General features: G+C 54.7%; 1 protein-coding gene across 1 annotated transcript in view; it reads left to right on the plus strand.

The window, feature by feature from the left end:
• Nucleotides 1–15,604, plus strand: part of FAM178B (family with sequence similarity 178 member B) — an 87,183-nt gene that overhangs the window by 11,733 nt on the left and 59,846 nt on the right. Inside the window, 3 exon segments of the mRNA XM_029232503.1 lie at nucleotides 1,549–1,701; nucleotides 7,976–8,081; nucleotides 11,620–11,704. Coding sequence (XP_029088336.1) covers nucleotides 1,549–1,701; nucleotides 7,976–8,081; nucleotides 11,620–11,704 — 344 coding nt within the window.

Here is a 15,604-nt window from a genome sequence, read left to right on the forward strand (position 1 = left end):
CATACATTATATTTAATATCACAAAAGTCCCTTTGAACGATGGTTTGGGGGGCAGGAGCTGAGAACTTTTTACAGATGAGCCTAGTTCTTACAAACTTCTAATAATTTGTACCTTTCTTCAAATTATAAAAACAACATAGGGAACTGTAGATAGCCAGAAACTCAAAGAGCAAAGAAATTAACAGAACAGAAAATTGTTTCACCATTTGTGTGGTGGTTTGCCAAGGCTACTTCCAAAGGCTGCGGGATCAGAATCTCCCCAGTTTTCCGACGTCATTCCCATTCATTGTGCCATTTCATCCTTAGGATGACCCTCCTTACCTTAGGTCACTTGGCCAGAGCGTGACAGGTTTCCTCTGGCCAGCTGGTGGACCACCAGCTCTGCACCTCCACTTCCAGTGCCGGCCACTTGGTCCCAGATCCTCACGGGAGTCCCTGGCAGTGTCCCCTCCAAGTTCACTGCCTCAGGGCCTGGCTGAGAACCTGGGTATGGGCCTTCCTCTGGTGAGAGGAGGGGGTGGCTCGTTTTATTTTGTTATTTTTATTGTTAAGTGTATGTTATGTTACTGCAAAATCAAGCCGAACACAGTTGCGTAAAATAAACGGGAAATGTCTCTTCTTCCTTCCCCTCCCCCATACCGTTCCCTAGGGATGACCCCAGACCTTGGTTGGGCGCATCAGATGTGTGTGGGGGGGTGTTGCCTGTGTCTAAGAACGTGCGTGTGCATGTCTGTGTGTTGACCTGCGCGCGCGCGCGCGCGCGCACGCACACGCACCTCCTATTCTGCAACTTGCTATTTTCACCCACCGCGTGCTGTGCTCAGGGGACCTATTCCATCCTGCGTGGTGCAGAGATCTGCCTCATTCTTAGGAATCCTCTTCACCGCCTCCCTTAGGTGCGTGCCCATAGAGTCGGAATGTATCTCCCTGTTTCTTCCCTGTCCGTGTGGCCCATCCCTGATCCACTAAATGAGACTCTCAGGGCAGCGTGGGCCAGGGTGTCTGCATTTAGCAGGCTCCCTGGAGAGTCCTTCTGCTCAGAGGAGCTTGAGGACGCTGCTCAGAGGGAGAGTCCAAGCAGTCCAAGCAGGGGAGAGTCCTCCCCTCGAGGCACCGTGTGGCAGCTCTGAGGCTGGTCCCCTTGCTTGAGGGCATTGCCGTGATCCCGTTACGCTTTTTCTGTCCGTGCAAGGGCAACCCACGCCTGACTCATCCTTCAGCGCCTGGCACTCGCAGTCGTGGGCACTCGGTGAAAGTTTGAACGCAGCCCATGGGTGGGGCAGGATTTGGGACCAGGATTCTGGCTCCTGGACCAAGGCCCTGGGGGAGGGCTTGGGGTCTGACCTAGAGTGGGAGGGGGAAGGGCTCCTCAGTCTGCATCTCTCGGGCTCCCCCTCCGTCAGCAGGTGGCGCCGTGTCCCTGGGTTGGTCCCAACCAGGCGGGGGCTGCAGGGCGGGGGCAGCCATCTGGTCCCCCCTGGCCTCCCTCCAGGCTGCAGACCAGGTGTGCCTGCTGACGCCCGGCTCTCCTGCCTCTTGCTTTGCCAGGAAGCTGGTGGAGAGGTTCTCCGTGTCGCTGCAGGTCATCCCAGCAGTACATCCAGGCGAGACTGTGTTTCTACCGCGGCATCACCCTCTGCCCTGCACCCTGGACTGTTCACACCTGAAGCCACAGAGCCGCCTGGAAGAGCTGTTCCTCAGGTGAACACCGGCGCGGCATTACCAGGCCCCTCCCTCAGGGAACCCAGTGGTAAGGACCACCCCAAGTGAGGCAGTCCAAAGCTGTGTTTGGCCAATTTGGATATGTCAGCTTTTAGGGAAACAGATGAAATAGCACACGTCAACTTATAATATTTCATTTACCAATTTAGATGCGCACACTTGAAAAAATCTTACATTACGGCAGATATTAGGCATCTGTTCTGTAATTGTGTTGCCTCTTCCTCCCCCATGCCCCAGTTTCATGGAACGGCTCTGGTCACACCCATCATACATGCCTTTCGGGTTATGTCTCCATCAACACTGGAGCCACTTTCCCGGCCATCCAGCAGTTCTCCAGAGCCTGTCATGGCCACTTCCTCCTCCTCCTTGGGTCTGTGTGTGATGCTGACCCTGAAAAGTTTGTCCCCAGCCCCGGGTACACTCTGTATAACGTTAGGACAGCCACCCTGGTGCTCCACTCGTTAGAAGGTGTTCATGGTCATTATCACATAACCCCTGACTATGTTGATTTTTTAGGGGATTTTTGAAAACTTTACCACCATACCACACAACGCTTGCAACTGTGAGTTCACATGTCTAAGAATGAGAGAGAGAGAAAGCGCACAGGATACGGTGCAGCGGCCCTCCAGGGGGCTGGTGCCCTGCTGGGCCTTGGCGGGCCGAGGGGATGGAGGAGAGGCCACCAGCCCCCACCAACCCCTGCCCCAGCCTGTAAGGCACGTGGAGGTGGGGCCACATTAGCACTTGAATGCAGGAATCTTGTTCTCTTTTCCGGCTAGTCCATCTTATTTTATAATAGAAAGATAACAGTGTTTTGATGTGTTTCCTTTAAAACTCTTTATCATGGGAAGTTTCAGACATATGTAAAAGTAGAGTGTACCTCCAGGTACCCATCACTCAACATCAGTTACCAATTCAAAGCCAATCTTGGTTCATCTCTACCCCTGCCCACTAACGTTGTCCCCTCAGGATTACTTTTAAGCAAATCCCAGACACATACAATTTAATTCGGTAAGCACTTCAGTCTGTGTCTCTAAAAGACTCTGTCTTTAGACAAAACTTCAGTATATTATTACACCTAAAAAATATCGGAATTTCTTAATAGCATTAATATCAGTCAGCATTCAGATTTGCTTGATTGTCTTTTAAGTGTTTTTTAATATGTTGTTGAAATCAGAATCCAAACAAGGCCCAAATGTTGCAATTAGACAAAGAAATGTTAATGGTGAAACTGTATCCCGTGGCATTGATGCCCCAACATATTTAACCATTTTCCTCAACATGCAGGTTGTTTCCAACTTTTCCCCCCACTGTAAACAATGTGGTAGAGAGTATCCTTATACAGAAATATTTTGTCTGCAGTTCTGGAATAGATCCCTGCATATGACGTGAGGTGACTGGGTCTGAGGGTATGCATATTGGTAAAAGTTCCCATTGCCAAATTGAAAGTATTTCTGATAAAGAGATGATGAAAAGGGGGGAAAAAGGAATGAAGAGAAAGAAGTAAGATAGTGGAGCTGGAGGAAGGAGAGGGACAGAGCACGGCTGGGCAGGGGAGGAGATAAGAGGGGAAAGGCAGGCGGCTTCCTGAGCTGCTTCTCCTCGGGCTCTGTGCCAACAGCAGGTTTTCTGTCCCAGGCTGGATGGCCGGCAGGAAGTGTTTGACAGATGAGATGGCCCGTGGTGCGGTGGCCTGGGATCCGAGCGGCCGTGCCAAATGGGGCCAGGTGGCCAGCCAGCTTCCCTGGAGCGGGGAATCCAGACCCTGCGCCCTCAGGTTTGCTCACGAAGCAGGGCAGAGATGGGGCTGCAGGGCCTGGCTCGCGGGGCTTCCTGGAGGAATGCCCGCGCCCTGCCCGCGGCCAGGTCAGGGGGCGCCTGCCATGCACCGGGGAAGGGCCACTTCCTGAAGGTCACCCTTTAGCCTGGGGAGTGGGGGGGGGGGGTCATCCTTTATTTCCTGTTTGTGCCAAGGACTTCAAGCCCAGACACAAGCGTGAGGGTTACTTGCTAGCCGTTCAATAATTATCCCGTTGTGCGCAGCCGGAAGCACGAAGATGGAGGAAGAAGAACACGTTACTTGATCTCTCAGAGAACAGTATGGTTCAGTTTCTCACCGGAGAAAAAGTGAACACTTTGTGAGATGGCAGGTGACTTTTATTCTCCTCATTAGACTCCTCTGTATTTTCCACACTTTCTGTGATAAACACGTATCGTTTTTATCATTAGAGGTTTGGGGGGGAAAGTGAAGGAGATTTAAAGAAATCACTTCTTGAAGTAGATTTGCTGCTTGCTGTTCGGCGAAGAGGGATGTTGTCTTTCTTTCCACTGCACGAAGTGGGAAACCTTGGCACAGGTCTAGCCAGCAGTTTGTCTCAGATTGCGGAGCGAGGGAGGGCGCCGGGCCTGGTGCTCCCGGCTCGGACCTACACAGGTTTACATGCAAGAAGTCTCCTCCCAGAACCCACAGCTGTGGGACTGGAGGTGGCCCGGGCCATCCTCTCTCGTTTGTCACCTGGCTGGACCTGTGACCTCAGGTCGGTTCCCTGGGACCAAAGTCACATGCTATGACAGACGCTGGTACCAGGGGCTGAACTTTTTCCTCCGCCTCTAATCCCCACCCCAGCCCCGAGTGGAAAAGCTGTAGGACCTGTGCCCACAGGCAGCTCCAAAGCAGGAGCCAGTGCCATGGGGGTGGGGTGGGGGGTGGGGGCGTGGAGATTGCCCGCTGAAGTACCCTGGGCCCCCGCAGTGTGTGCAGGAGCGTCAGGACCCACGTCTGTCCTCTGGGTGCACAAGCCGCTCTCCCCGTGAGGTGTTTGCAGTGTGTTCTCGGGGTGCCTGATACGCCGACGGGGACCTCGCTCCGCGATGGCTTCAGTGGGCAGGGAAGGGGGTGGGTCGGAGCTTCACGGTGTGAATGATGCACATGCACCGGACCTCCCCAAGGCCCAGGCCCCAGCTCCTGTTTTGTCAGGGGCAAGCCCGGGTGAAATAAATCCAGCAGTTACAGAGTGTGGACGGGGCTGAGCCGCCCAACTGGCTGCGCCTGCCCCCCAAATCCAGAGCCAGCAGAAGTGGCCAGCTGGGTTGTTGCTGGGATCCCTGGGCTGCTAACCAGCGTGGCGCTCACTGATGTTTAAACAAAGGGAGGAAAACGAAGAGGAGCAGGGATGAGCGCTTGGACCGCCGTCTGTTCCTGTTCTTTTCCTCGGCATTTCACTTAAGCTAACATTTGAGTAGCCTGGCAAAGGCACGGAAACTGATACTGTATAAATAACGGCACTCGCTGTTTATCCCTCTGCCATCACTTGGGATTCCCGAGGCATTTAGAGACTTCGCCCTCTGGGATGGCTGCCCGTAAAATAGACGAGAGATGGGGGCTGGAGGGGTCCTGACGTGGGCCTTATCAGGAACCCACAGTCCAAGCAGAAGGTCGGAGCTCCGCCAGGAGCCCAACCTGCTGACCCAGGCTGGGGCCTTTGTTCTGTGTGATTCCCCTTTGGGGCTGATCCCCCCGCCCCCCGCAACCTTCCTTCCTTCTGTTCCCATGGCCCCGTGTCCTTGCCGCGGTGGCTGGGCATTAGTGCATACTGGCAGCTCCCTGTCCGGGTGGGGACCTCCCCCCTGCCCCCCCCTCCCCGGGATCCTCAGGGTTGGCAGCTGGGGCTTCGCGCTCAGCTGGGCCTGCCTGGCATCTGCTGCCCAGCAGGAGGCTCTGCTCCTCCCCTTCTTGCTCCGAGACATTCTGACATTCTCAAGATAACTTCTGACCTTGGCCTTGGCTTTGCCACAAGCACAGGCACCCACCTGGACCCGGGGTCAGCATTCTTGGCTTGTGGACCCGCCGTGGATTTGTGTAAATCTGACAGCAGTTGATTCCGTAACCTGCGGTGTTTGAGTTTGCAGTGCACACACCTGCCACACGCTTCCCTTCTCCTCCAGGCCTCCCCACGTGCTGCTGTGCAGACTCTCCTCCTGCCTCAGATCAGGGCAGTGTCTGCACGCCAGGCCCATCCCCACCCTTCCCCCAAGCGGGAGGTTACTTCTGCCGCCGGCCTGTCCTTCCACTGAGTGGTGACGGGACTCGTGGTGCAGCCGAGGCAAGGCAGCACTGCCTCCCTCACACCGAGCACGCACGGAGGAGATTGCTCGCATCTCATCTAGCTGTCGGCACACAATTCCTTGAAAGCCATTCGCTTCGAGGCACAGCCGGACCGTGCCCTCTCGGCGTATCTCCAGCTCCTGGTCTTACAGACTAAGCCTAGCTCAGCAGCAGTGAACTCCGAGGCAGACTGATCATTTCTCTGGCAGAAACTGCACTACAGAGTGGTGTAGCAGAAGGGAGACATTGTCACCCAAGGGGTATCTCTCCCTCTGAGCAGCAGTCGGAAATGTGTTTATCTGAGCCTACAGGGGCTTGTACAATCAATTCCCCTACTGAGAAGCTGGCGGGTGCCCCCGAGCAGAATGCCAGAGCCAGAGTCTCCTAGAGTCCCCGGAGCGCCAGCCTCCTTACCACATGGCCCCTGGCCAGGTCCTGCCAATTTATGAGGCCCTCCAGACACGGTGTGCTTGGGTATCGTCTGTGTTCGGGGTGCTGTGCTTGAACCACGCATGCATCGCGGGAGTCAGTCCATGAAAGTACCCGTGTGACTGAGCACGGGGATCAGAGTGGTGTGTGCCAGCAGCCCTGGGGTGCACACGTGTTTGTATGTGCAAATAAAGGACTGTTTTAGAACGGCCAGCTTCACAAGCACAGGAACAAAGCTGCTTTCTCCTCTGAACCTAAATGATTTGGGGGAAAAAAAAAAAAAAGACATATACAATTTGTAAATTGCCTGGATATACTCAAGCAGACAGCAGCTTGGCTCCGAGGAGAATCTTTGTTTTGGAGCATTCTGTTCCTGGCAGATTAAAGTATGATGTCCTTTTTAAAAAGGAGAGGAGGAGGTTGGGCTGACCGAGGAACTTTCTCTCTCTAGTCATGACTTTAAATGCTGTCTGAAATGCTCTTTGCCGGGATTTAGCCATTAAAAAAGAAGAACAAACACGAAGTTACTTTTTCATTTCCTGGAATCCTTATTAATTGCCTTTAGGACGTTATCTAGAAAGAGAGCGAAGAGGCATTCACCAAACACGGACGGAGTGGGAGAATCCTACCCCACACCCAGCCTCCACGGGACACCCAGGAGTACAAGAGGGTGATGCAGTCCAGCCAGCCCCTCTGAAACGAAGCACCTTCCACCAGAGGCCCTAAAACCACACAAAATATATCAACTCCTCGTTGTACAGGGACCTGGGATCCTGTGGGTCCAGATGATCTATCGGGGCAACAGTGTACTCAAAGCAGGGCTCCTTTCCATGCCAGCATCTCCTGGCGGGAGGGAAAGGCCCCACCGGATCCAGTCGGGAATGGAATCGCAGGTTAGGGCCCCAGGAGTATGGAGAGTCTGAGCGCCCTTCCCCCTTGGCCCTGGGACCGTCGCTGCTCACGTGGTTTCCAGAGAATCCCACGTGGCACCCTTGGTTGTTATTTCCTTCCCAAAACTTCCCCGTCTTGGGCCCCTTTCTGTTACTTTCCCATCTTCTCAGGTGTCCCCTTTGTTTCGGAAAAACACAAGACGGGGCAGACACGCTCTGTGTAACCAGACCCCGGATGCTGGCTCCACGTGGGCCCCATGGGTAATTCTGTCCGCCCGCTGCAGCCCGGAGCCCTCAGCTAAAAGCTGCGACTCCCAGGCCCCTCTCCTCATTGCAACGCAGGTCCTTTTCACAACCCTGGTAGATACCTCAGTTTCCTCCCACCCCCGTCAAATGGGAAGGACAAACTGTATCCCTCAGTCGTGTGTTTAAGACACTGTGAAGGGAGTCCCCTGGCGGTCCAGTGGTTGGGACTTAGTACTTTCACTGCCGTGGCCCGGGTTCGGTCCCTGGTCGGGGAACTAAGATCCCGCATGCCGCACGGCGTGGCCAAAGAAAAACCAAAACCAGCCAACCAAACAAAACACCCTACTGTGACGTGTTCGTGGACAGCAGATGGTTCTGATGGTGCCACGGGTGGTTTTACCTTCCAGCGGGTGCTTGCACCAGGGCTCCACCAGCAGTTTTGTCCAGAGCAGTGACTGACGCGCTTCTAGCATCCCGGTGAAGCGGAAATCCGAACCATCCCCCTGAACCCAGCCTCGCCGAGACAGGCGTGTTGAGAAGGCTCCCTCCCCGACCTCGCCCCTCTGTCCCTTTGCTCCCACAGCTCCCCGCCGGCCCAGCAGCTCTCCTTCCTGCGCAGCGGCCTCCTGAGCAGCCTCTACCTGCCCTCGGGCCTCCGCCCCGTGCCCCTGCTCCGGTGGCTGTTCCAGGTGAGGACCGCGGCCTGCCGCCAGGTGGCGGGAGCGTGCCAGCACAACAGTCAGGGCAGGGCTGCTGGCAGGAGGGGCTGGGCACCCACCCTCTTCTTCTGGCCTTGGGTGCTGCTGGGTTTGTCCCAGCTGAGGCTGGAGGAGGGAGGGAGGCTTGTGATGACAGAGACAGGGAGGTGCAGGGACCGGTCTGTTGTCTTCACTCCGGTCCCCCCAGAGCGTGTGCCTCACAGGGTGTTGCTTTGCCCCCAGAGGCCCTCTGTGTGATTCCGGCAGGGCCGCTCAGCAGGTGCTCACACCTGCTCGCCTTGTGTCCAGGTTCATCTCCAAGTCACAGGTCCCGGCCCTCATCCCATGGGCAGCGGGAGCACAGCCCTGCAGCAGCCTTGCAGGTGTGAGGGCCCTGGTGAATTCTGAGCTGGGGTGCTGGGGTGTTTGCCTCCCGCTGTGGAGTTGTAGGTCGGCTGGAAAAGCCTAGAACAGCTGCTCTGTCTTCCCCTCCCTTCCGTTCTGGTTGCTGCCAGGGGCACATGCATTCTGCCCGGGGCTCAGAACCTTTGCGCTGAGAAAGACAGTGAGAAGCCAGCAGGGAATGCCCGGGAACCAGCTGCTGGGATCTGAACGCAGGGCACGGGGATGCAGCCTTGGCCCCCACCCAGGACCTTCCCTTGCCTGGGGACCGGCAGGTCCCAAGTTCCAGCTGGTCCCATTCCTGCCAGTTGGAGCCTGGACCCCAGCCGTAAATTAGAGCCACCATGCGGGGTGGATTGTTCTCGGAACTCCTCGGCCTCGGCAGACTGGCTGCCTTCCAGAAGGAGCCCTCTGGCTCTCTCTTCTTCCCTCTGGGCTCCTTCCCATCGGCCCTGCCCTGCCCCTCCCCCGGGCCCAGGCCACACAGGGAACAGAGCGGCCATTATTCTCCGTCCACAGTCAGTGCAGGCTTCTTTCTCCTTGCTCAGTGCACGACAGACGCAAAGTCGGGCATCGGAGGCACAAAGAGCCGGTCTGAGATGTCGCCCACAGAGGGTCCTTGTGTGACCCTGACACGGCGTGGAGGCGTGAGCGAGCCCCGCCTTGTCTCTCCCCCCACGTCTGTCACCTGGGGGGTCCCCGAGAGCAGAGGACCGAGCCCTGCTCCTCCACATACTACTGTGTGACTTGGGGAGTTATTTAACATCAGCTCCGTGCCTCAGTTTCCACTCTGTAAACTGGGGTCAGTAGTCCCACGCGAAGGCTGAGTGAGGAAATCCTGTGAGCTGCCTTGTCCTTATAGCCCCCCGAGGTTCTGCACAGGGTCTGGGCATCATCTGGAAGAAATGAAGTTAGCACGGAGGTCAGGTTCTCCATCTTCAGCAAGGAGAAACAAAGCAGCTCCTCTCCCTGCCCACGGCTAAAGTCAGATCAGTGAAAGGGGTGCGCTTGGCCTTGGGGGCCTCTTCTGGGGGAGACCCTGCCCAACATCTTTGTCTCCGGAGGGGAAGGAGGACCAGGGCAGCTGCTGTCTGCCACTCACGTGATCACGCTACAGGCTTTAGGATGGGCTCTGATGTTTCACTTCCAAGGTTTTGGTTTTCTTGTCACTTGGAACTTATTTTCCCACAGCAACAGTAGCATTGGTTCCTTTGCAGACCTTGGTTCAGGACAGGCTACATGCTGAGCTCTAGGGACAGAAAGGTCCTGGAAATGGCGTCCCAGGTAGATGCGTAGAACGTGGCCGTGGGGTTCCGCGTACTTCAGAACCGCACGCTGTTAGTGAGAGGCACAAATCCACGGGGGCTGCCTGAAGCTGCTGGGGCGGGTGGCGCTCCAATGAAGGTGCAGGGGCGGTTCGTGGGATCCAAGGGCAGGGATACAGCTGGGCCTCAGGACGAGCTGGAACCAGGTTGGACAAGGGTCGGGATCCTAAGACAGGCTTTCGGCTTCTCTCTGTACCTCAGGCTCCATGGTTAAGTAAATTCCCAGGAAAGAGAGTCTGATTGGCCTAAGAGGGGTTCAGTGACCACCCCCAATCAAAGGCAGCTAGGGGCGCAGGCTCACAGGGCTGCTGGGGTCCCACATGCATACCCGGGGTTGATTCTGAGAGCTAGGGTGTGGGGGAGTTGGGTGGCACCGCTCCAACCCTGCTCCTTCAACTCTTTAGAAAGGCCATCCTGTGTCCCCATGGGGACTAGTTCCTGCTGCCCGCCACCCTCCCTGAAGCCGGGGGCTTCAGTGGGGTGAACAGTGGGCGCTGGGTGAGTAGGCTTCAGCCTTAGTGCTCGTGAATTATGTGAGCTCGTCACTGGAGCCCTAGTATATGCTTCCCAGGTGAGCCTTGCTGGGGAGGGCGGACAAAAGCAGGAAGCTTATGCTGTCAGTGAATTTATATTCTTGTTGGGGAGCGATCACGTGTTCAACTATGAAAAAGTTAGGAAAGGAAGAGGGAGGCAGGGTTCTCGTGTCTTAGGTCAGATCCTTGGGAAGCAGGAAGCCGCCCCTGCGAGGGAGGGAGGGCAGCAGGGCCGGGGCAGAAGGAGAAGCTGAGTAGCAAAGCAAATGCATGACAGGCCACGGCCAGTCCTGGGGTGCTCTGGAACTGGGATTACCCTTTAGAGTTGTCCCATTTGAGGCAAGGGGTCCTGGCCTTTGGGCCCCAGCATCAGCTAGTTATCAGACGAAGGCTGCACTTGGAGAGGGGGGTGTGACCTGGGGTGAGGGACTCCTTCTGTCCAAGGTCAATCAGCCAGCAGCAATGCCCAGCCCGTGGGGGTGGGAGCCTTGGTCCTGAACCGAGCGCCCACTGCAGCAGGCTTTTCTCAGCACTCTCCAGAGGGAGGATGGTGTGCTGCACGGCGTGGCCTGGCCTCACCTGTGTGTCCCCAGACTGGATGGCGCTGGTGGGGAGGGTGCATGTCTCCATGTCACACTCTGTTCACGTTCCAAATCCCCAGCTGTGGCCGCAGACTCAAGGAGTGTTCGAATAAGAATCCCAGTGAGTTTGAGTCAGGTGGGTGCCCTGCCCACCCTCCCCCCACCAGCTTGTTGAGGATCCGCACTCAGTACCAAGGACCTCCCAGAGCCAGTGGTCTCCCGAGGCTCAGATGTTCGGAGTTAAGGCACTGACCTGGAAGTGATGTGAGGGTCTCGAAGAGGGGCCGCACTTTATCTTGTACAGCTGACGGTAGTCAGTGCTGCTGAGCTCTTTCTCTTGCCTACACCGGTTCCTGCCCTGGAGGGGCGTGGCTGTGACCACAGGGAGTGAGGGGCAGAAGGACCAAGACTCCCACACAGGGAGGTGGACAGAGTAGGAGATTTCAAGTCACATAGACCTGGGATTGAATCCTGGCTTTTCTGCTTCGTTGCTCTGTGACCCTGTGGAAGTTGCTTGACCTCTCTGAGCTTGGTTTCTTCATCTGTAAAGTAGCAATAATGACAATATCCTTCTACTGTGTGGATTTGTGAGGATTAAATGGGGCTTATGTAATATGGCGTAATAAAGGTTTCTGCTATTACTCCATAGGAATGACCCAGCTAACCTGTTTTTTTCTTCTCCTCCTAGCTGCTGACATGGCCTCCAGAAACTTCTTTGGGAGCCTTTGGTCTCCTGTGGGACCTCAGCATGGATGGGCTCTTCCGTCCGTCTGGTCAGTACCTCGGGTGCAGGGCAGCAGCTGGCATGCTGGGTACCCAAGCTCGAGAGCCTACATAGTACTCAGCTCTCAGCCCTGCACCGCCCCAGCCCAGTGTGTGGGAGAGGTGCTAGTGGGGATGTTGCATCACCGGGACATGGAGACATCAGGCCATCTTTGGCTCTGGCTCCTGCATTAGTAAAAAGCTGAGCCAACAGGCTCCCCAGCACCTTCTCTGGCCTCAGATCCATGTCACCAGGGCCAAGTCCAGGCTGACTTCACAGACTTAGGATCCTGGAACAGTCTGGGAGCTGGGTTCTCTGGATTTACGAGGACAGCTTGCCTCCAGCTTCTTCCTGAGAGCCCCAGTTTGCTTGGGTGGGTTCCAGGAACATCTGCATCAAATCAGGGAAGCTCTTTGGGTTGGAGTCACCAAGGGGGAGGGCCCTGAAGCTGTGCCCCTACCCGCAGCCCTCCTCAGCTCCTAGGGCATCAGCAGAGCCCCTAAGTTTGGACTGGGCTGGAGTGAGAGCTTTGAGTCTGTACCTTGGTCCTGACATGTAAGGGATACACTTAAGTTATTTTTATTTGTTTTATTTTTTTAGCTTATTTACTTATTTTTGGCTGCGTTGGGTCTTCGTTGCTGCACACGGGCTTTCTCTAGTTGTGGCGAGCGGGGGCTACTCTTCGTTGCGGTGCGCGGGCTTCTCATTGCGGTGGCTTCTCTTGTTGTGGAGCACGGGCTCTAGGTGCGAGGGCTTCAGTAGTTGTGGCACGTGGGCTCTAGAGCGCAGGCTCAGTAGTTGTGGCGCACTGGCTTAGTTGCTCGGAGGCATGTGGGATCTTCCCAGACCAGAGCTCGAACCCGTGTCCCCTGCATTGGCAGGCGGATTCTTAACCACTGCGCCACCAGGGAATACCTGAGTCATTTTTATCCTTTCAGATGTTCAGAGTTCCACGGAGGCAATTAGTTTCCCCTTTTGTGGCTGCACCCTTACCGGGCTGTCATCATTTGGTGCCTGAACCTAGACACTTTGGCACCAAAAAATATCATGTAACCCATTGGAAGGTGCTTAGGGCAGACAGTGAGAGGGATCCACAGGTTTCCAGACCGCGCCCTTGCCCACCAGCTGCAGCCTGCCCACCCTCCCGCTAAAACATGGAAGCACGTAGCTCTGAAGGCCAAGGTTATAGACCCATGATACACCATTAACCCCCCACCACCACCACCGGCAAGCAGCCCTTTGAATTTCTGCTTTTGTGCCTCCCCTCCAGGCGTTGGCTGAGCCGGGGGCCTTCTGTCACATTAGAGCATTCCAGACTCCTCCAGCTCCCCCCTCCCCCGCCCCTGCCCCTACGCTTGGGACCCTCTAACTGAGGTCCTCTGAATAGCGCCAGTCTCGGCCTCCTCTCCCTTTGCATAACCTCTGCCCCTGCAGCCTGGGCTGCCCTTTCGCGCTTCTGCGGCAGGCCTGCCCTTTGGGGAACAGAGGCCTCCCTTGTCCCACTCTTCTCCTGCGCGAGGTGGTATGTGTCTCCTCCCGCTGAGGCAGAGGGGACGTCCCACTCTTCTTTGCTTCTTGCCACATTGTCCCCGATTCGCCCTCCACTGGGGTGGGGTGGACCCGGGAACGGGCCCTTGAGTTCAGCTCTGGTAGCTCATTCCACTGCAGAGCGGTTCTCCCGGCATTAAGGTGGGGGCGGGGGGCAGGGGAGGATGTCTCTTTCCCTCCCGTTGGAATAGAGACTGGGCCACAGAATGCTGTGCCCAAGGTCAGGATCTTGATTGGTTTGGGCAAAGGCAAAGGCCTGGTTCGCAAAAGAAGGGAAAGCAGGGACTATTTGTACCCCCGTGTTCACAACACCCGAATGGCGGAAGGGACCCAAATCCCAATCGTCCACTGACGCCTGAATGGATAAGCAAAATGTGGTCTATACATGCAGTGGAGTATTATTCAGCCTTAAAAAGAAAGGTAATTCTGGGACTTCCCTGGTTGCCCAGTGGTTAAGGCTTCGCCTTCCAATGCAGGGGGTGTGGGTTCCATCCCTGGTCAGGGAGCCAGGATCCCACACGCTTGGCAGACAAAAAACCAAAACATAAACCAGAAGCAACATTGTAACAAATTAAATGAAACATTTAAAAATGGTCCACATCCAAAAAATCTTTAAAAAAAAAAGAAAAAAAAGGGAAGGAAATTCTGTCACATGCTACAACGTGGATGAACCTTGAGGACATGATGCTAAGTGAAATAAGCCAGCCACAAAAAGATAAATACTGTAGGATTTCTCTTATATGAGGTACCTAGAATAGTCAAATTCATAGAGACAGAAAGTAGAATGGTGGTTGCCAGGGGCTGGGCGGGGGGAATGGGAGGTTAGTTGTTCATGGGTACAGCGTTTCAGTTTGGGGTGATGAAAAAGTTCTGGAAATGGGTAGCGGTGATGGTGAACAATGTGAATGTGCTTAACACTGCTGAACTGTCCACTTAAAAATGGTTAAGATGAAAAAAATGGTTAAGATGGCAACTTTTACGTTATGTGTTTTTTACATAAGTTTTAAAAAGTAAAGGCCAAGCCCAGAGTCAAGAGCCAGGTGCCAGGAGAGAATCTACCAAAAGCTGGAACTGGAAATCAACTGCTAGTTCAGGGAGCATTTGTATGGTTAAATTAGATCCAGGATTGATGCAAAAGGAAGTCATGTTTCTCAGATTTGTCAGCGACTTGAGGTGCTCTGAGTGTCCTTGTCCTCTGTGGGGCACTGCCCTCTGGGGCAGAACTGTGGGGCTTTGGATCTGTGATTGGTATGTGAGTTTTCAAGTTGCCTGGCCTTTCTCTTTCGTAAAATGGGGGAGACTTGCAGGTGTGTACGTTTCCATCTTTTTCTGGAATATGTAGCTGACCAGAGGTTCTTCCCAGATTATCCCGGGAAAGGTCTTACACAATCGCCTTCATCACAGCATGCTTCCTGAGTAAGGGGAGAGCCCAGGTGGGGCCGGGTCTCTGGCAGGGCCTGGGATCCAGGCTTCAGAGTTGATCGTCGTGGGTGTGCTCCGGGCGACTGGGGCTAAGGGCTGAGAGCCCAGCGTTTGCTGGAGGATTGGAGTAAGGTGGGAATTGTTTTCCTGGTTTAAGAAGATGGTTCCTGCCCTGAGGGGGCTGATAGGTGGGAGGGGATTAAGTGTCCAATTACAATAGGAGATAGAGAGGAGGCAGAGGCAGAACTTCGGGAAACTACTTCTAGTTAGATGGGGGAGGCAGGAATCGGGAAGTGCTTTGTAGAAGAGGGAGCGGTTGATTCATCTTTCAAAAGACATGTAGGGCAGGGATTGCAAACTCGGTTGCAGTGGGGACCTAGTGAGATCGGTAACTGGAGAGCTCCTGGCCTGTCTAAAAAGGCTGGCTGGTTCCGTGTTGCCAGATCTGTCCATTTTCAAGAGACTCTGTGTTTTAGTTGGGATGTACTTGGACTCGTAAGTAACAGATGTCCAATTAAGAACAGTTTATCATCTCACATGACAAGAAATCCAGAAGCAGGTTGTTCCATGGTATGTTCAACAGATTTGCATCACCAGGGCTCTGGCTTAGCTTGTGTCTCCCTTCCCACTACTCCCCCTGAAGGCTGCAGAATGGCTTCTGTAGCTCCAGGCATCATCATGCTCTTACAAGACAGCAGTGTTCAAGGCAGAAAGGATAAATAAGGGTGAGGGATAAGAGATCATTGCTTCTTATATATTTTTCTCTCTTTTTATCAGGACATTCTTTCCATTTTGTTTCATTAGACAGAACTGGATCACAGGCTCTAGAAGACCCCTTCCAACTGCCGGTACCCTTTGAATACCGTGGCTTTGTCTAAAGAATTTTCAGCCTCAGGAATCCTATACCTCCAGGGTAGAATCCAGGAGACTCTTTTTTTTC

This window comes from Monodon monoceros, unplaced genomic scaffold, assembly GCF_005190385.1.
Source record: "Monodon monoceros isolate NGI ecotype Baffin Bay Population unplaced genomic scaffold, NGI_Narwhal_1 Super_Scaffold_19, whole genome shotgun sequence".
Taxonomy (NCBI): Eukaryota; Metazoa; Chordata; class Mammalia; order Artiodactyla; family Monodontidae; genus Monodon; species Monodon monoceros.